The sequence below is a fragment of the Telmatherina bonti genome, assembly GCF_933228915.1.
Source record: "Telmatherina bonti genome assembly, chromosome: 23".
In the NCBI taxonomy this organism is placed as follows: Eukaryota; Metazoa; Chordata; class Actinopteri; order Atheriniformes; family Telmatherinidae; genus Telmatherina; species Telmatherina bonti.
The window spans coordinates 26,326,881-26,349,115 of NC_136632.1; the positions used below are offsets into that span (position 1 = coordinate 26,326,881).

Consider the following 22,235-nt stretch of genomic DNA (forward strand, 5'->3'; position numbering starts at 1 on the left):
GGAACATTTCCATCCTCTAAGGTCATGACCAAACCTCAAACTTTGCTCAACCACGGAGAGTGTCCTGCAGGGTTTAGATGTTTTCCTGCTGCAACGGCCTGGCGTGGAGCGCCTCCCGAGCACGTTCAGATGCTCACAGCGCCTGTTAACGCCTCAAAAAGGTCTGAGTGGAGGAGGAAGTCTCTTTAAATACACCTCGCATTGGTTCAGACTCCTTGTCAGAAATGTTTTTCTTGTTTCAATAGAGAGAAAAAGTTTTCTACATGTGTGATATTTCAAAGTAGAACTGGACTCCCTCATTGTCTTACATTTAAATGTTGATTAACAACATTATGTCTTGGATTTAATGATGTAGTTTAACAGAGTTTTGCAGATTTAACAGAAAAAACAGTTTTAGTTCCACGTTTTCTTCATTTCTTAACCCAAAACGCAACACTTTGCCTTCAAAACGAACCTCATATTTCACAGTAAAAGGTAGCTTCAGCCTCTGATGTGTTGTTTATCTCCTACTGGGAATAAAACGTTGATGAAATTGTGTTTTTATTGAGATTTTAGGAACTTTTATCACTGTACGTGCATCGTGTAGTTCTGTTTGTGGCCAGCAGGGGGTGCTGTTCACTTGGCCTGTCTCGCTTCAAAAACATGAAACATCTTCCAGCTTTTCACTTTTTCTCTTTCTGTGGAAGTTCCTTCAGGATCTCGCGGATCTTCTTCTGGACGACTCGGCTTTCTGTCTCAGGAAGAAACTTCTTTTCAGTTCATTTTTATTTGTTTTCCACCAGTTTAAACATGTTTGTCTCGAGGCATCCAGTTCAATTACACATGATTATGGTCAGGAAAATCCAGTTAGTAGGAATTAGAACAACAGGAAAGCATCCAGAGTTAAGTTCCTGATTAAATAACATGTTTGCTCTGATCCTGTGTTTACAAACAGTCCTTAAACGCCTCTCAGCGAGGCAGCATCATTTCTGCCACCAAACCCTGCTGAGGATTCGCATCATGGCCCAAAGTCAGAGCATTCTGCAGCTGCAAGATCTGGTCCCGACTCGGAGCTGGATCCTCGTAGTGGAGCCGGAGCCAGGGGGCGCCTGAAAAGACCCAGTCCATCAGGTAACCATCATCATCATCATCATCATCATGGTTCTCAGCAGCATCTCACCTTTACTGATCCTCTGACCCAGTGACACCAGCAGCTCCAGTCCCACGCTGTGGTTGACAGGCTCCCCCACATTAGATCGACCCGCTCCCAGTTTGTGGATAACCTGAGCCAGAGCCAAACCATCGACATCCACGACGACGCCTGAAGGACAACAGAGACAGACAGCTCTTCTTATGCACAAAATATTGTTGGGAAAATGATAAAGCTTCTTATTTTGACAATATATATACATATAAAGACACAAAGTGAATAACTAATTCACATTCAATAAAATATGATATCAAATCTTTGTAAATCTTCTAAAGTGTCTTTTGGGATATTTTCTTCGGAACCCATGAAAATAACTGATGTGGAAACAAACAAGTCCATTCACAACTGAACCTTTTCACAAAATGTAATTCTGAGAGAAGATCTAGATAACAAGTTTATGTCTTGTTAAAAAAAAAAGGAACAAAAAAAGTTTCATGTGTGAATGATAAAAAAGTAAAAAGGAAGATGGATTATAAAATGATAATTTGTAAGGGGTAAAGGGACTTAATTTAGATCATATTTTTCAATAAGAGAATAAAGTTTGTTAGCTTGGGCGTTTTTATTTTATTTTTTTATTTTATATTTATATGTTTTATATATTATATGTTAAATATTTTATATTCTATAATTATATTTTATTTTATATTTTATTTTTAATTCTATTTTATTTCATTTTTAATCAATTTTAAGCTTCTTCTTTTTTTTTTTTTTTTTTAATTGATTGGGTTCATGTTTCAAAGCATTCCATGTTGGGGAAGATTTTATGAACTGGCATTTATGTATGTAAAATTCGGCAAAAATGATAATCTTGTTAATTAGAAACTGCATTGTTTTATTTTTTATCACAATACCAAGCTGTATAATGTTAAATGAAATAAAATCTACATTTATGGATTTCCACTGTGTTGTTAGAAGTGTGTGCATGCAGACACAACCCATGGTGACTTCCTACATGTCTCAGCCTGAGGGCATCCCACCATCAGAGCCGGGTCTAGATGACAGAACAGGGACTCTATAAACCTGGTGATGTTCTTCCCATCATGCTGTGATTGTGAGTAAAAGGCCAAACCTGTTTCACTTTTTATCTGCTGTTTTCCTTTTTAAGTGAAGAATACTTCACATAGAATTCTTCCAACAAACATAATGAGCTCAGTGTGTCAGTGAATGCACCATAGTGTATTTTACCATCTGCAGGAGCCTCCAGCTCCATCTGATGCTCAGATTTTCTCAGGATGCTGAAGTAGTCCGTGTGGGCGGAGCATAGCGACCGTGCCGTCTCATTGGCCACGCCCTGAGCCTCCATCATGGCTTGAAACTTATACAGAGCGGCTCCACCAATCACAGCGTCAGAAATTTGCTTTCTGCCCTCTGATAGGTCAGGCACCATGTCAGTCATCAGCAGCAGCATTCCTCCTTCAGACGGACAAACAAACAAAATGTTGCTTTTAGCGCATGTGTTGCTTTTACAAAACACACATTTTGGTATGATTTTACTGTTACGTTTTAAATAAATAGGAATAATAAAATAAAGAGAAAAGAAATAGAAAGAAAGTAGCAGAATGCTCTTGTTTCCCAGTGTCCCTGAACTGATCACCGGTACCTGAACAGGTGGATGGCTACATGCGGAAACAAACAAAAACCGTCTTTAAAACCTGTGATTCTGACAACTTCAGCGACATTAACCAGTAAGTATTTAACGTTTTTATCCCAAAAACACTGAACATTTTCGGATGATTGACGTAAAAAATGACGTTTAACGTCAGTTTTAGCAGCAACGTGCTAAACATGCTGCTAATTAGTGACACCAGTTTCCCTTCATTAAGCAGCTTTATACTCATTCATTTACAAATAAATAGTTAGATAACTCACAAATAATAAGATAAAATTACATATTAAGATACTTTAATGGAGAAAACGTCCAAAACGTAAACAAGTTTCTGTTTCATAAACAAACTAAGGAAGGAAATATCTTAAAAAATAAGGAAATAAAACTTAAAACTCGGAGCTGTGTGTTACATGGTTTTATTATGCGCAGGTCCAAGTTTAATCCGTTTAAACACACAGCAAACATTTATCACAAATGTTTGTTTATTTTATTTTATTTATTTTATTTTATTTTATTATATTTATTTATTTATTTCAAAGCTTGCAAAACTGTTTAATGCCATCCCGGTCCCACACAGCAAATATTTATGAGTAATGTTTTATTTATTTAATTTAATTTTAAATTAATTATTAATAAACTGATTAATTGATTAATTAATTACAAAACGTGATAAACTATCTAATGCTGTTCTAAATGTACATTTGTGTAATCCGCTTATACCATCCTGGTCCCAAACCTTTATAACTAATGTTTGTTTTATTTTATTGTATTGTATTTTATTTATTTATTTATTTCAAAACTATTTAATGCTGTCCTAGAAGTTGAGTTGTTTAATCCGTTTATACCATCCTGGTCCCACACAGTAAACATTTATGGCTAGTTTGAATTTATTTTTCAGCATATTTTGCTAAATATGCTGAAGTATATGAACTATTTCATTTTGGCCTCAATGTACTTTTTATGCCAAACAAACACAGTGCGTTCACATGTCAAAAACAGCTAATCTGAATCAGCTGATGTATGTGTTGCTATGGTAACCACAGTAACAGAGTAGTATTACAGTGATTTATTTACACAGAAATAATGCAGCCAATTGTTATTAAAATCATCGCTGACCTCGGTATCATTGTGTTTAAATATCTTATTTACTGAGACATATTATATAGAAAAGTAAAAATAATTTATTTTTATTTATTTGTCTTTAATGAAACTTGCAACCTGTAATTACTAATAATTCTGGAAGCCACATTTATGCAAATCTAACTGGTTTGTATTTTGTCAAGTCCCAGCATCCTCGGAGGTCTAGGGGTGTAAATGCTGCCATAAAGCCGGTGTCGGTGCCGTAACGCCTGCTTTGAGTTACTATGACAACCCAGTGTTGGTTAAACCATCGTGCTGCGCGCTCTCATGGTAAATCATAGACTGTATCGTGGTAAACCAACTAAAGGCAACGTCAGTTTCGCTCTAAATCAGGATGAAAAATGGCAAAAACGGAAAGTGCCTCGTGTTTCCCAGGCTGGATTACACGTCATCATTATTATAGATTAGATTAGATAAACAGATGTAAGACACTCCTCATCACATATTTCACTGCCAAAAAGAAGAAGCCAGGGTTTGGTGGGCTGAATAACGCCTCAGACTCAATGAGGGTCTCGTGCTGAGCTTCAGTCTGGACTAGTGGAACAGGAATGATGACGTCGTTTGCCTCATCAGGCAGGGGAGCAGGCAAGGGGAGGTTGCGAGCAGTTCTGGCAGGTGTGACCACGCTTGTGCCGACCTTCCCTCAAATCATAATGCTGGAGATGAGTCGGGCTTTGCCTAAACTAAACCCCCACCTACCGGGCTCTTCCAGCAGTTACCACATGAACCTACGTAGATTAACCTTTCTGGAGCAGAAAACCCAAATATAATCCTCCTGCTCTCCATCTTCTATTTATGTTAAATAACTGTCTGAGAGCATCGCCTCAAACCTGTTCTGGAAATCAGGTTGAATTTGAAGTCAAAACTTATAAACTAAGAAAAATAAAGAATATTTTCAGATCCATTTTTTTAATGGTGATTTTTCAACATTTTTTTCACATTTCAGGTAAAAGAAATGGAATATTTTTGTTTTGAGAGGACTGGCTGGCGGATGGGAAGAGAGCCCCTCAGACTGCTCCTGTACTGTAAGTTGGATATATTTTATATTATGAAGTTATATGTCTGAATTGAATCTTTAACAGCGGAGTTTGATCCTGGTCCTTCTCCATTGGAAGCTTTAGAAGTAACGAAGAAGACTTGAAAGGAATAATACGTAAAATTTGAAAGCTTCCCGCTGCTTTTCGTTCTCAGTCCCATTTGTTTTTATAATTAGCATCTCTAGCTAAGCGTTGCGACACTGGAATTTCCCCCCTGTAGGACTAATAAAGGCTTATTTTATGTGTTTTTATATGTTGGATTCAGCTGTGAGGAGTTCTGCAAATGACTGCTAAAAGTTTGTTTTGCTGAGTCACTGAAATATTGAAGCTGTTGAATGATGAAACATCTGGAGAGGTTCAGCTAGAGACTCGCACAACGCTAACGTAGCATAGTTACACCACAGGCAGAAACTCAGCAGGTCCTGCTGGTTTCCATGGAGACAAACGTCCTGCTGGTTTCCATGGAAATGAGGGACAATTTAGAGTGAAATATTTTTATCTTCCTAGAATAAACTATCTGTATCTTGACATCTTTGAGGACCCTCATGGTATTTCTAAGATGAATGTGGGCTCTATCCCTGGATTCTCCAGTAATCTTCTAGGATTACTTTACTCATTCTAGGATTACTTTCTTCATTTAAGGATTACTTTACTCATTCCTAGGATTACTTTACTCATTCTAGGATTACTTTACTCATTCTAGGATTACTTCACTCATTCTAGGATTACTTTACTCATTCTAGGATTACTTTACTCATTCTAGGATTACTTTACTCATTCTAGGATTACTTCACTCATTCCTAGGATTAGTTTACTCATTCTAGGATTACTTTACTCATTCCTAGGATTACTTGACTGATTCTAGGATTACTTTACTGGTTCTATGATTACATCACTCATTCTAGGACTACTTTACTTGTTTCTAGGTTTACTTTACTTATTCTAATATTACTTTACTCATTCTAGGATTACTTTACTCATTCTAGGATTACTGTACTGATTCTGGGATTAGTTTATTCATTCTAGGATTACTTTACTCATTCTAGGATTACTCATTCTAGGATTACATTACTTATTCTAGGATAATTTAACTAATTCTGGGATTACTTTACTCATTCTGGGATTACTTTACTCACACTAGGATTACTTTACTCATTCTAGGATTACTTTACTCATTCTAGGATTAGTTTATTCATTCAAGGATTACTTTATTCATTCTAGGATTACTTTCTTCATTTAAGGATTACTTCACTCATTCTAGGATTACCTTACTCATTCTAAGATTACTTTACTTATTGTAGGATTACTTCTCTCATTCTATGATTACACTCTTGGATTACTTCACTAATTCTAGGATTACTTTACTCATTCTAGGATTACTTTATTCCATCTAGGATTATATTACTCATTCTAGGATTACTTTGCTTATTCTTGGATTACATTACTCATTCTAGGATTACTTTATTCATTCTAAGATTACTTTATTAATTTTAGGATTACTTTACTTCTTCTAGGATTACTTTACTCATTCTAGGATTACCTTACTCATTCTGGGATTACTTTACTTATTGTAGGATTACATTACTCATTCTAGCATTACTTTATTCATTTTAGGATTCATTGACTTATTCTAGGATTACTTCTCTCATTCTAGGATTACATTACTTATTCTAGGATAATTTAACTCATTCTGGGATTACTTTACTCATTCTGGGATTACTCTACTCATTCTGGGATTACTTTACTCATTCTGGGATTACTTTACTCATTCTAGGATTACTTTACTCATTTTTTTGATTACTGTACTGATTCTAGGATTACTTTACTCATTCTAGGATTAGTTTATTCATTCAAGGATTACTTTATTCATTCTAGGATTACTTTCTTCATTTAAGGATTACTTCACTCATTCTAGGATTACCTTACTCATTCTAAGATTACTTTACTTATTGTAGGATTACTTCTCTCATTCTATGATTACACTCTTGGATTACTTCACTAATTCTAGGATTACTTTACTCATTCTAGGATTACTTTATTCCATCTAGGATTATATTACTCATTCTAGGATTACTTTGCTTATTCTTGGATTACATTACTCATTCTAGGATTACTTTATTCATTCTAAGATTACTTTATTAATTTTAGGATTACTTTACTTCTTCTAGGATTACTTTACTCATTCTAGGATTACCTTACTCATTCTGGGATTACTTTACTTATTGTAGGATTACATTACTCATTCTAGCATTACTTTATTCATTTTAGGATTCATTGACTTATTCTAGGATTACTTCTCTCATTCTAGGATTACATTACTTATTCTAGGATAATTTAACTCATTCTGGGATTACTTTACTCATTCTGGGATTACTCTACTCATTCTGGGATTACTTTACTCATTCTGGGATTACTTTACTCATTCTAGGATTACTTTACTCATTTTTTTGATTACTGTACTGATTCTAGGATTACTTTACTCATTCAAGGATTACTTATTCATTTTAGGATTACTTTATTCATTTTAGGATTACTTTACTTCTTCTAGGATTACTTTACTCATTCTAGGATTACTGTACTCATTCTGGGATTACTTTACTCATTTGTTTGATTACTGTACTGATTCTAGGATTACTTTACTCATTCAAGGATTACTTATTCATTTTAGGATTACTTTATTCATTTTAGGATTACTTTACTTCTTCTAGGATTACTTTACTCATTCTAGGATTACTTTACTCATTCTGGGATTACTTTACTCATTGTAGGATTACTTTACTCATTTGTTTGATTACTGTACTGATTCTAGGATTACTTTACTCATTCAAGGCTTACTTATTCATTTTAGGATTACTTTACTTCTTCTAGGATTACTTTATTCATTCTATGATTACCTTACTCATTCTGGGATTACTTTACTTATTGAAGGATTACTTTACTCATTCTAGAATTACTTTACCTATTCTAGGATTACCTTACTCATTCTGGGATTACTTTACTTATTGTAGGATTACTTTACTCATTCTATGAGTACTCCTTCTAGGATTACTGTACTGATTGTAGGATTACTTTACTCATTCTAGGATTACTGTACTCACTCTGGTATTTCTTTACTCATTCTAGGAATACATTACTCATTTTAGGATTACTTTACTTACTGTAGGATTACTTTACTCATTCTATGATTACTCATTCTAGGAATACTGTACTCATTGCAGGACGTCCTTACTCATTCTCGGATTACTTTACTTATTGTAGGATTACTTTACTCATTCTCTGATTACTTTACTCATTTTTGGATTACTTTACTCATTCAAGGATTACTTTATTCATTCTAGGATTATTTTATTCATTTTATGCTTACTTTATTCCATCTAGGATTATAATACTCATTCTAGGATTACTTTGCTTATTCTTGGATTACTTTACTCATTCTAGGATTACTTTATTCATTTTAGGATTACTTTACTACTTCTAGGATTACTTTACTCATTCTATGAATACCTTACTCATTCTAGGATTACTTTAGTTATTGTAGGATTACTTTACTCATTCTATAAGTACTCATTCTCGGATTACTTTACTAATTCTAGGAATACTTTCCTCATTCTGGGATTACTTTACTCATTCTAGGATTACATTACTCATTCTAGAATTACTTTTCTCATTCTAGGATTACTTTACTCATTCAAGGATTACTTATTCATTCTAGGATTACTTTATTCATATTAGGATTACATTACTTATTCTAGGATAATTTAACTCATTCTGGGATTACTGTTCTCATTCTAGGATTACTTTAATCATTTTTTTTATTACTGTACTGATTCTAGGATTACTTTACTCATTCAAGGATTACTTATTCATTCTAGGATTACTTTATTCATTTTAGGATTACCTTACTCATTCTTGGGTTACTGTACTCATTATAGGATTACTCTACTTATTATAGGATAACTTTACTCATTCTAGGATTACTTTACTTATTGTAGGATTACTTTACTCATTCTAGAATTACTTTACCCATTCTAGGATTACCTTACTCATTCTGGGATTACTTTACTTATTGTAGGATTACTTTAGTCATTCTATGAGTACTCCTTCTAGGATTACTGTACTGATTGTAGGATTACTTTACTAATTCTAGGATTACTGTACTCACTCTGGTATTTCTTTACTCATTCTAGGAATACATTACTCATTCTAGAATTACTTTTCTCATTCAAGGATTACTTTATTCATTCTAGGATTATTTTATTCATTTTATGCTTACTTTATTCCATCTAGGATTATAATACTCATTCTGGGATTACTTTGCTTATTCGATTACTTTACTCATTCTAGGATTACTTTATTCATTCTAGGATTACTTTACTCATTCTAGGATTACTTTATTCATTCTAGGATTACTTTATTCATTTTAGGATTACTTTACCTCTTCTAGGATTACTCATTCTAGGATTACATTACTCATTCTAGAATTACTTTACTCATTCTAGGATTACTTTACTAATTCTAGGATTACTTTATTCACTCTAGGATTACCTTACTCATTGTATGATCACTTTACTTATTGTAGGATTACTTTACTCATTCTAGGATTACTTTACTCATTCTAGGATTACTTATTGTAGGATTACTTTACTCATTCTAGGATTACCTTACTCATTCCAGGATTACTTTATTCACTCTAGGATTACTTTACTTACCAGGGTTACTTTTCTCATTCTAGAATTACTTTACTCATTCTAGGATTACTGTACCGATTGTAGGATTACTTTACTCATTCTGGGATTACTTTAGTTATTCTGGGATTACATTACTCATCCTAGTATTATCCTTCTCATTCTAGGATTACTTTACTAATTCCAGGATTACAAGACTCATTCCAGGATTACGTCAGTGTTTTCCAGGACTCTGGATGTGACAAATGAGACAGGAAACAGTTAAATGGACATTTACAGGTCCAGTGTTTCTCATGTTGCAGTTTTTCTTCTTTCTCCTTTTTATCGACGTTTCGGAGCAACAGACAGCTGAGCAGAAACAACACAACGTTGCGTTTACTTCCCTCTGTCTTCGTGGGAAACCAGCAGTTTGCAGTGACTGTCGGAATTCCTCGTGTCTACCTGCAGCATCTAAAGCTGTACCATTTTGTTTACAGTTTCAGATCCTGTGTCCTGGATCAGTCTGACCTGCTTCATCATCATCATCATCATCATCATCATCATGGCTGTAAATCAGCAGCTAAACTTGACTGTCCTCTCATGTCTCAACCGGCTGTTCAACGTGGATTGGGACGGTCCTGCGGAGACGCTGCTGCAGAGTCCGGTGAGTCGTGGCTTTTCACACGCAGGCTGTATTTCAGAATAAACAGTTTCCTGGTGGAGACGCCAGTATTTCCTGTGGTGCGATGGCTTGACCCCTCAGCGGCCCACTCAGGTCGTTTTTTTTAAAAAAAATTTTAAATTTAATTTGATAAAGATTTAAGGTTAAGTTCAGTCAGAAGCAGCTCCACCAGCCGGAGCTCTGAGTCTGATTTTATTGCACCATGTCATATGTTACGTTTGGGTTTCAGTTGTTTTGTGTGAATTTAGTGACTGGATTCAGGTCGCCGTGGCCGCTGGTGGAGGTCATGTGACTTGCAGATGATCAGGACATTTTCCAGCAAGTTCAGGAAAATAGTTGAAGAAACAAGAATAGTTCGACATTTTTCACGTTGGGAGATATACCGTACTTCATAACGTTGTGGATGCAAGCAGTCGTCATGACAACAAGTCTGAAGAGGAAATTTTTTGCTCCTATTTGGGAAAGCGTCTGGATTCTCAAAAATTGCTCCACGTGCCGCTCCATTTTTAAAGTAAAATGGCGGCAAACTGAACATGGCGTCTGAAGAACAAAGGTCATTAATGAAACGGACGCAACGGGATCAACATTTGTTTTGTTTTGGGGTGAGATGTCTGTCGTCATAGACATTCTTTGCACACACCTTCTTTGCTAGCTTTGCTTATGTGCGTTCCGGTCGCTGTTACATTAAACCGAGCGACACCTCTTTGATTCTAAAGCACTTTCCTTCAGAAAACCATTCTAGGTGTCAACTTTTCTTGTCCTGCAGCAGAAACTTCCGACATGCGGATCCAGAAAACCACAGTCTGGTTTTTACTCAAGCTAAACCATCTTGTGAAAAGGAAACGGTTTAGTTTCCTGCTGCTCCGCAGCTGTACGTAGAAACTTGAATCTGATGTAGTTACCCAGCGTAGTGACCAGCTCCATCAGGTCACCGGGTCCGTTCCCCTTCAGGGTCTCCAGAGACTCCATCACCTCCAGGCTGTTTCCCACACATCGACCGATGGTGCCGTCCATTCGGCTGAGCGCCGCTCCCGTACGGATGCCCAGACCGTTCCCTGCATCCACCTGAAATGTACAAAATCAACGTAACAAAAAACTCCCGCCTGATCCTTCTTCTCCCACCTGAACCTTCATCTCCCGCTTGACCTTCATCTTCCGCCTAACCCTCCTGCTCCCGCCTGACCTTCATCCCCTGTCTGACCTTCTTCTCCCGCCTTACCTTTATCTCCTGCCTGGCCCTCCTGCTCCCGCCTAACCCTCCTGCTCCCGCCTGACCTTCATCCCCTGTCTGACCTTCTTCTCCCGCCTTACCTTTATCTCCTGCCTGGCCCTCCTGCTCCCGCCTGACCTTCATCCCCCGTCTGACCTTCTTCTCCCGCCTTACCTTTATCTCCTGCCTAACCCTCCTGCTCCCGCCTGACCCTCCTGCTCCCGCCTGACCCTCCTGCTCCCGCCTGACCCGCCTGCTCCCGCCTGACCCGCCTGCTCCCGCCTGACCCGCCTGCTCCCGCCTGACCCCCCCTGCTCCCGCCTGACCCTCCTGCTCCCGCCTGACCCCCCCTGCTCCCGCCTGCTCCCGCCTGACCCTCCTGCTCCCGCCTGACCCCCCCTGCTCCCGCCTGACCCTCCTGCTCCCGCCTGACCCGCCTGCTCCCGCCTGACCCCCCCTGCTCCCGCCTGACCCTCCTGCTCCCGCCTGCTCCCGCCTGACCCGCCTGCTCCCGCCTGACCCTCCTGCTCCCGCCTGACCCCCCCTGCTCCCGCCTGCTCCCGCCTGACCCTCCTGCTCCCGCCTGACCCCCCCTGCTCCCGCCTGCTCCCGCCTGACCCTCCTGCTCCTGCCTGACCCGCCTGCTCCCGCCTGACCCCCCTGCTCCCGCCTGCTCCCTCCTGACCCTCCTGCTCCCGCCTGACCCGCCTGCTCCTCCTGCTCCCGCCTGCTCCCGCCTGACCCTCCTGCTCCCGCCTGCTCCCGCCTGACCCTCCTGCTCCCGCCTGACCCGCCTGCTCCCGCCTGACCTTCATCCCCCGTCTGACCTTTAGCTCCTGCCTGGCCCTCCTGCTCCCGCCTGACCCTCCTGCTCCCGCCTGACCTTCATCCCCCGTCTGACCTTTAGCTCCCGCCTGACCCTCCTGCTCCCGCCTGACCCTCCTGCTCCCGCCTGCTCCCGCCTGACCCTTCTTCTCCCACCTGAACCTTCATCTCCCGCTTGACCTTTATCTCCCGCCTGACCCTGCTGCTCCCGCCTGACCTCCAGTCCACCTACCAGCAGCTGAGCGAGCTCTTTAGCGCTCTGCAGGTCTTTATACAGAGCAGCTCGTCCGAACTTCACATCCAGAACCAGGGCGGACAGAGACTCGGCGCCTTTCTTTGAGATGATGGATCCTGGAACAACACGACCATGTTTCAGATGGAGACTCATTCTGATTGGACCTCTGAGCCTGGTTCAGTACCAGTAATGAGCGGCAGGCTGTCCACGGTGCTGGTGGCGTCCCGCAGAGCGTACATGACTCGATCGGCAGGAACCAGCATCTCGGTCTGACCCACGATGCAGCAGTCCACCGAGCCCAGGATGTCCAGGACCTGCAGTCGGGTTCAGGTCAGATTTTTCACCCAGATTCCAGGAGATGTAATCAGAACAAAGCTGAGCGTTTGCTGCACCTGAGCTGACGACTGGTGAATGTTGAATCCTGGAATGGATTCCAGTTTATCCAGAGTTCCTCCAGTATGAGCCAAACCTCGCCCGCTGATCATCGGCACCTGATAAAACATGGCGTATCGCTAAAGAGCCTCAAATAAAGATGAAGTAAAGCTGAACTGGGAGATTTATATGGAAACACGTCTCAGGCTGACACTTCACTGAACATCTGTTCATTTATTCATTCTGTTAAAGATGCTTGTTGCAGCGCATCAACCTTGACGAGCCAACTGCACATCTAGTTTCTCTTTTTATTTCATGTTCATTATTTAATAACAGCTTAAAAATGAGAAGTTCATTATAATCGCAATCATCACAAAGTATGTAAAATCATATCAACATCCTAAGAAGTCTTTCTGTTTTATTTATTTCTATCTTTTGATGCAAACATAATAAAATAACGCAGAAGGAATGAAAATGAGCGACAAGTGGGAAATAAAGAAATGTCTGGAATAAAGTGGCGTTTCAGCGACGACTTAAAGCCCCTGTGTGTGAGAGTTCCTCTCATCTAGCGGGGCGCTACCTGAAACAACAGAGTAGTGTTTTCTGGTGCCTCGCCATTTAGGCACGTTTTTACCACGACGGCAGCCGTGGAGGTTCAGAAATGTTAAAAAAAAACAACATCTTGCACAGGTTTGAGTCCCGTAAGGTGATGAAATACAGAGCGATACAGAATTCTGATTCCTTTTTGATGCCAGTAATTTTACAAGCTGCCCTCCATGTATCTAGTATCAAGCTACTGCTAACAGCTAATGTCATAGTGCAACAAATCAGCTGAAATAAATGATCAAAAAGGAGGAAAACTCCGTGTGAAAGCAGCACACGGTATCCTGCTGGTACAACTTCTGTGAAGAGTAACAGCAACTGCTGCAACGGAGTTTTTCCACTGTAGGCTAGCTAGCATATTAGCATGCCTGCTGTTTTATACAGCAGTAAAACTTGTTCCATCCTCCACGTGAACTCTTTTCTTGTTCTCGAGGCTCAGAGAAGAAAATGACGTCATTTTGTTCTCTCGGACGTGTTTGAGGACAGTTCTCGACACACCGGGGTGGCAGAACTTTTTTCCTGCGGGACTCCAAGAAGTATCGTGTGATTGGTCGGACACGTGAGGTGGGCGTGGTTAACACTGAGAAAGCAGGAAGCGGAGTTTCTGCTTCCTGTTTTTACTGTTGCCGGCAAAACGGATTGTTTTGATAAAACAGCTGATCGAGGTGGTGAGAAAGTACCAACATTTTTGCATGTGGCATTAAAACACTCGGACCCCGCCGCGTGCACGACCCGCCCTGCCGCAGACGAAGCTGCTCGTTATATATGAAACTAGAAAAGTACTCTGAGAGCGGAAACCTCCGCCAAGCACAATGTTAAAGAATCCTTTTAAAACATTCCTGGATCCAAACGGTGATCCGGATCACCACCAGAATTTAATCAGTTCTTCATTTTTACATTTCCAACGACTCTGGAAATGTTTATAAAAATCCGTCCGTAACCTTTTAAGATATCTTGAACAAAAAGACGGCGGGAAAAACATGACCTCCTTGGTGGAGGTAACAACCGGGTTCATTGCTCATAAAGCAGACATCGCCCCCCGCAGTGATCCTTCCCCGCTGCAGACCTGCTTCTCCTGGAGGATGGATGGACCATCGACTGTGTATGAAAGATGGACGGAGCCTCCAGCGGTTAAAAGTGAAGCCAATGCAGAAGTGTATAAACCTGCAGTTCCCCCTTCATCCACTAGGGGCTGAAAAACAGAGCAAATCCCCATAGACTTCCATGTTAAAAAGACCAACTTCACAGCAGAAATAAACATGTTTACAGCAGAAATAAACATGTTTACAGCAGAAATAAACATGTTTACAACAGAAATAAACATGTTTACAGCAGAAATAAACATGTTTACAGCCTGCTACAAAAATCCATGTTAGGTTTAATAGGTCAGGTTTACCTTCATGACAACTGTGGGGGGAGTGAATTTTTTTCTAACTCGCCCGTTTAAAAGTAATTTAATCTCGAAGTTCGGCATATTTAGGGGCGTGTCCTTTTGATTGACAGGTACGCGATCTCCCGCTTCAAGTCAGAAGAACGTAGAACAACCGCGGTTTTTAGCCGGTTAACAACGTGACTTAGCTTTAGCCCGCTTACCTCCGTTAGCTGGTTAGCTCCTGTTATCTCCGGGTTAGCTCGGTTAGCTCTTAGCTACAGAAAACTCAGAGTTCGCTCGATGTCAATCATCCACCATGACGCTCACAGCCCCCCTCTCAGCTCCACCTCTTTGCCCATATTTGTATTTTACACAAATGCCCCTGCCAAGATGGTGATGGTAGGAACCGCCCACCGAGCTTCAATTCAGCTCTTCAGAAACCTTCAGGTGACGTAACAGAGGCTCCGCCCATCTTTCATATACAGTCTATGGTTGGAACTGACAAAAAAGAAGTTTTTTCTTCTTCTTGCAGCCTCGAGAACCAGAACTCAGTTCTTGCTTCTCGTGGAGGATGGAACAAGCTGGACTACCTGCCCTGTTTCTAACGTAACGGCAAAATATGCTGCGACCTCTGCCTCAGTTCTTCTCCTGGTAATTTCTTTTCCTCTTCCTGGATATTTTTTCCTCCCTACCAGAGTGTGGATGCTCCTACGTCTCAATGGAAAACTTTAAGTTCCACAGTCGTCCTCTTCACAACGTGAACTAACTAATAAAACAGTCAGGCTAACAGGCCTGTGGTTGCTGTTGACTGCCACGTACACAGGGAATGACAGTCGAGGATCACGGCCAACATCTGCCGTATTTTTTCCAGACACATCTGGGATCAATCGAATTGTTTTATGAGCTGGATGCCGATGAAGTTTTGCATTTTAACAGTGTTTATAGCAAAGCGGATTGAAATGGAAGTTTTTAGACCTCTGATCGGTGCGTTTGTTTCCACACCTACCTTACACCCGCAGGCAGCTAGCGCCGGTGCTAACACCAGGCTAACTTTATCTCCCACCCCTCCTGTCGAGTGCTTGTCGACCACCAGCCCTTTCCACTCGTTGGGCCAGGACATCACTTCCCCCGATAGCATCATCTCTCTGGTCAGGGTCTGAATCTCTCCAGACTGCATCCCTCTCAGCCAGATGGCCATCAGCATCGCCCCTTTAAGACAAAAACATCATGAAGGAAGCCGCTTCGTTTGGACACGGCTGACGGAGACGAGCTCATGGTACCTATCTGACACTGCTGAGCCTTTTTAGCTGTCACGGCGTTGATGAAGAGTTTAATGTCTTCATCAGTCAGCTGCTCTCCATCTCTCTTCTTCCTGATCAGTTCTGGAATGGACGGCATGGCAGCCTGCAGGAAATAAGCTCGTCATATCAGTTGTGTGAACTCCAGCCTGCAACGAGTTCTGGGTTTGATTGTTTTTTGTGGCACGTCCTACCTGGAGTCGGTCCATAGTTTCCTTCTGACTCAGAGAAGCTTGATGACTCATGAAGTCTCAGAGTCCACGCAGCTGGATACGCTTTGACACAAAAAAACACAAAAATTAAGAGTTACTCTGCAGATTTTATGCAGAGAAAAGAAATGTTTTTAATCTGGATGTAAAAGTGTGAGAATTTCATCTCTACTGGCAGCTAGATGCTGCTTCTCCATGTTTAGTCTGGACTCAAGTCTAGACTTTGGTCTAGACTTTGGTCTGGACTCTGGCCTGGACCCTGGTCTGGACTCTGGTCTGGAATGTGGTCGGGACTCTGGCCTGGAATGTGGTCTGGACTCTGGCCTGGACCCTCTTCTGGACTCTGGTCTGGACTCTGGCCTGAACCCTGGTCTGGACTTTGGTCTGGACCCTGGTCTGGACTCTGGTCTGTACCCTGGTCTGGACCCTCTTCTGGACTCTGGTCTGGACTCTGGCCTGGACTCTGGCCTGGACCCTGGTCTGGACTTTGGTCTGTACCCTGGTCTGTACCCTGGTCTGTACCCTGGTCTGGACCCTGGTCTGGACTTTGGTCTGGAATCTGGCCTGGATTTTGGTCTGGACCCTGGTCTGGACCCTGGCCTGGACTCTGGCCTGGACCGTGGTTTAGACCCTGGTCTAGACTCTGGCCTGGACCCTGGCCTGGACCCTGGCCTAGACTCTGGCCTGAACTCGGGCCTGAACTCGGGCCTGAACTCGGGCCTGGACTCTGGCCTGGACCCTGGCCTGGACCCTGGCCTGGACTCTGGTCTGGACCCTGGCCTGGAATGTGGTCTGGACCTGGCCTGGACTCTGGTCTGGACTCTGGCCTGAACTCGGGCCTGGACCCTGGTCTGGACTCTGGCCTGGACCCTGGCCTGGACTCTGGTCTGGACCCTGGCCTGGAATGTGGTCTGGACCTGGCCTGGACTCTGGTCTGGACTCTGGCCTGGACCCTGGCCTGGAATGTGGTCTGAACCCTGGTCTGAACCCTGGTCTGGACCCTGATCTGAACCCTGGTCTGAACCCTGGTCTGGACCCTGATCTGGACCCTGGTCTGGACCTTGGTCTGGACTCTGACCTGGACCCTGGCCTGGAATGTGGCCTGGACCCTGGCCTGGACCCTGGTCTGGACCCTGGTCTGGACCCTGGTCTGGACTCTGGCCTGGACTCTGGCCTGGACCCTGGCCTGGACCCTGGCCTGGAATGTGGTCTGGACCTGGCCTGGAATGTGGTCTGGACTCTGGTCTGGACTCTGGCCTGGAATGTGGTCTGGACCCTGGTCTGGACTCTGACCTGGACCCTGGCCTGGAATGTGGCCTGGACCCTGGTCTGGACTCTGGCCTGGATCCTGGTCTAGACTCTGGCCTGGACCCTGGCCTGGAATGTGGTCTGGACTCTGACCTGGACCCTGGCCTGGAATGTGGTCTGGACCTGGCCTGGACTCTGGCCTGGACCCTGGCCTGGACCCTGGCCTGGACCCTGGCCTGGAATGTGGTCTGGACCTGGCCTGGAATGTGGTCTGGACTCTGGTCTGGACTCTGGCCTGGAATGTGGTCTGGACCCTGGTCTGGACTCTGACCTGGACCCTGGCCTGGAATGTGGCCTGGACCCTGGTCTGGACTCTGGCCTGGATCCTGGTCTAGACTCTGGCCTGGACCCTGGCCTGGAATGTGGTCTGGACTCTGACCTGGACCCTGGCCTGGAATGTGGTCTGGACCTGGCCTGGACTCTGGCCTGGACCCTGGCCTGGATTTTGGTCTGGACCTGGCCTGGACCCTGGCCTGGAATGTGGCCTGGACCCTGGCCTGGACTCTGGCCTGGACCCTGGCCTGGATTTTGGTCTGGACCTGGCCTGGACCCTGGCCTGGAATGTGGCCTGGACCCTGGCCTGGACTCTGGCCTGGACCCTGGCCTGGACGTTGTACGGTATGTGGGAACGCTGTACGTGTGAACGTTGTACGGTGCGTGGGAACGCTGTACGGCACGTGGGAACGTTGTACGGTGCTTGGGAACGTTGTACGGTACGTGGGAACGTTGTACGGTGCTTGGGAACGTTGTACGGTACGTGGGAACGCTGTACGGTGATTGGTAACGCTGTACGGTATGTGGGAACGCTGTACGTGGGAACGCTGTGCGGCGCGTGGGAACGCTGTACGTGGGAACGCTGTGCGGCGCGTGGGAACGCTGTACGTGGGAACGCTGTGTGGCGCGTGGGAACGCTGTACGTGGGAACGCTGTGCGGCGCGTGGGAACGCTGTACGTGGGAACGTTGTACGGCACGTGGGAACGTTGTGCGGCGCGTGGGAACGCTGTATGTGGGAACGTTGTACAGCACGTGGGTACATTGTACGTCGGAATGCTGTACGGTGCGTGGGAACGTTGTACGGTGCGTGGGAACGTTGTACGGTGGGTGGGAACGCTGTACGTGGGAACGTTGTACGGTGTGTGGGAACGTTGTACGGTACGTGGGAACGTTGTACGATGCGTGGGAACGCTGTACGGCACGTGGGAACGTTGTGCGGTGCGTGTGATCGCTGTGCGGTGCGTGGGAACGCTGTACGGCGCGTGGGAACGCTGTACGTAGTAACGTACGTGGGAACGTTGTACCTGGGAACGCTGTACGTAGGAACGTTGTACGGTGCTTGGGAACGTTGTACGGTGCTTGGGAACGTTGTACGGTACGTGGGAACGCTGTACGGTGCGTGGTAACGTTGTACGGTGCGTGGGAACGTTGTGCGGCGCGTGGGAACGCTGTGCGGTGCGTGGGAACGCTGTATGTGGGAACGTTGTACAGCACGTGGGTACATTGTACGTCGGAATGCTGTACGGTGCGTGGGAACGTTGTACGGTGGGTGGGAACGCTGTACGTGGGAACGTTGTACGGTGTGTGGGAACGTTGTACGGTACGTGGGAACGTTGTACGGTACGTGGGAACGCTGTACGGTGCGTGGGAACGCTGTACGGTGCGTGGGAACGTTGTGCAGCGCGTGCGAACGCTGTGCGGCGCGTGGGAACGTTGTACGGCGCGTGGGAACGCTGTATGTGGGAACGTTGTACGTGGGAACGCTGTACGGTGTGTGGGAACGCTGTACGGTGTGTGGGAACGCTGTACGGTGTGTGGGAACGTTGTACGGTACGTGGGAACGTTGTACGGTGCGTGGGAACGTTGTGCGGTGCGTGGGACCGCTGTATGTGGGAACGCTGTACGGTGCGTGGGAGCGCTGTATGGCGCGTGGGAACGTTGTACGGTACGTGGGAACGCTGTACATGGGAACGCTGTACGGTGCGTGGGAACGTTGTACGGTGAGTGGGAACGTTGTGCAGCGCGTGGGAACGCTGTGCGGCGCGTGGGAACGCTGTGCGGTGCGTGGGAACGCTGTGCGGTGCGTGGGAACGCTGTGCGGTGCGTGGGAACGCTGTGCGGTGCGTGGGAACGCTGTATGTGGGAACGTTGTATGGCACGTGGGTACATTGTACGTCGGAATGCTGTACGGTGCGTGGGAACGCTGTACGTGGGAACGCTGTACGGTGTGGGGGAAAGTTGTACGGTGCGTGGCAACGTTGTACGGTGCGTGGCAACGTTGTACGGTGCTTGGGAACGTTGTACAGTACGTGGGAACGCTGTACGGTGCGTGGGAACGTTGTACGGTGCGTGGGAACGCTGTACGTGGGAATGTTGTACGCGCATGGGAACGCTGTACGTGGGAACGCTGTACGTGGGAACACTGTACGTGGGAACGCTGTACGGCGCGTGGAAACGCTGTACGGCGGGTGGGAACGCTGTACGTGGGAACGCTGTACGGTGTGTGGGAATGTTGTATGGTACGTGGGAACGTTGTACGGTGCGTGGGAACGTTGTGCGGCGCGTGGGAACGCTGTACGTAGGAACGTTGTACGGCGCGTGGGAACGCTGTACGGCACGTGGGAACGCTGTACGTAGGAACGTTGTACGTGGGAACGTTGTACCCGGGAACGCTGTACGTAGGAACGTTGTACGGTGCGTGGGAACGCTGTACGGTGCGTGGGAACGTTGTGCAGCGCGTGGGAACGTTGTGCAGCGCGTGCGAACGCTGTGCGTGGGAACGTTGTGCGGCACGTGGGAACATTGTACGTCGGAATTCTGTACGGTGCGTGGGAACGTTGCACGGTGCGTGGGAATGCTGTATGTGGGACCGTTGTACGTGGGAACGCTGTACGATGTGTGGGAACGTTGTACGGTGGGTGGGAATGCTGTACGTGGGAACGTTGTACGGTGTGTGGGAACGCTGTACGTGGGAACGTTGTACGGTGGGTGGGAACGCTGTACGTGGGAACGTTGTACGGTGTGTGGGAACGCTGTACGTGGGAACGTTGTACGGTGGGTGGGAACGCTGTACGTGGGAACGTTGTACGGCGCGTGGGAACGCTGTACGTGGGAATGCTGTACGGCACGTGGGAACGCTGTACGTGGGAATGCTGTACGGCACGTGGGAACGCTGTACGTGGGAACGTTGTACGGTGGGTGGGAATGCTGTACGTGGGAACGTTGTACGGTGGGTGGGAACGCTGTACGTGGGAACGTTGTACGGCGCGTGGGAACGCTGTACGTGGGAATGCTGTACGGCACGTGGGAACGCTGTACGTGGGAACGTTGTACGGCGGGTGGGAACGCTGTACGTGGGAACGTTGTACGGCGCGTGGGAACGCTGTACGTGGGAATGCTGTACGGCACGTGGGAACGTTGTACGGTGGGTGGGAATACAAACACGTCTGCAAGGTCCTCCAACAATGCAAGCAGAATTGCATTGTCAGTCTGCGCAGATTTGTTTTAATTACAGCTGAATGCTTCTTGTACACGTATGTAAACGGAAGAAATAATGATAAATAGAAATGCAGGCTCTGTGAAAAGTCTGTCTTTCCTTATTTTTGTTATTTCTGCTCCATCAGATCTGACTTGTGTGTGTCTGAGAAAAGGTGTGTGTGCACAGGTTTTGTGCGAACCAGGGGTGTAAAACTTTCTGTTCAAAGGCTGCATCCCATTTCCGGTGGACGGTACCAGTGACATAACAAAATAAAGTTTTTCCCTCATTTATACACATACTCTATAATCTTATTGTATATTGTAAGTTATTTTTATGTAATTTACATATTTGACCACATGACCACTAACTAAATATAATCACTGCCATGTGGAAATGAAAATTACAGTATTTTACATTTTAATTATTGTAACTCATAAAGCGTTAGAAGTAATTCTCAATGTGCATAGATGTACATTTTCCACATCGGTGTTGTAATTTGGCTTGAAATGATGAGTATGTTGATTCGTGTATGTAAAGCGCCCTGTGACAACATTGTTGTGAAGTGGCGCTGGGAGCATGTGCGGCAAAGGTCCCAAATTCTCAGCAGTTTCCTGGTGTTGGAGGATGCTCCAGTTTAACCCTGATGCTTCCTCCTCTGAGGAAATCTCAGCTTTAGTTTGATACTAAGATGGTTCACACACCTACCTGCTCTGGCGCGCCGCTGTCCGTGAAGTGTCATCGGCCCGTCGGCTTATCCGAAAGCAGCTGCAGGTCAGCCGACCGGCAGCCAATCGGCTGCAGCTCTGCTTTACTGCCCCTGAGAAAACTCAGGTTCATGTGTACTTTATCCCTCCGCCTGCTGGGTCACGTGCACGCTGATGTGTGCAGTTTACTCCCAGCTTCACACTGAATTCAGCTGCTTTAGAAGCATTTCATTGTAACTCCACAGATTCTGACAGAACAGTTTAGTTTAGTTGTTAGTTTCTGTTGATATTTAACAAACAACGTAGAA

The 22,235-nt window shown here is 44.7% G+C and overlaps 1 protein-coding gene across 1 annotated transcript; it reads right to left on the reverse strand.

The window, feature by feature from the left end:
• Window positions 1-808: 808 nt before the first annotated feature.
• On the reverse strand, window positions 809-16,351 carry tymp (thymidine phosphorylase). Its single transcript, XM_079262876.1, has 9 exons — window positions 16,216-16,351; window positions 15,942-16,144; window positions 12,981-13,079; window positions 12,773-12,902; window positions 12,586-12,704; window positions 11,221-11,383; window positions 2,375-2,602; window positions 1,160-1,300; window positions 809-1,088 (listed from the first exon to the last, which is right to left on the reverse strand). The coding sequence occupies exons 1-9, from the start codon at window positions 16,331-16,333 to the stop codon at window positions 949-951; spliced, it is 1,341 nt and encodes a 446-aa protein (XP_079119002.1). The 5' UTR covers window positions 16,334-16,351; the 3' UTR covers window positions 809-948.
• Between the last annotated feature and the right edge of the window lie 5,884 nt (window positions 16,352-22,235).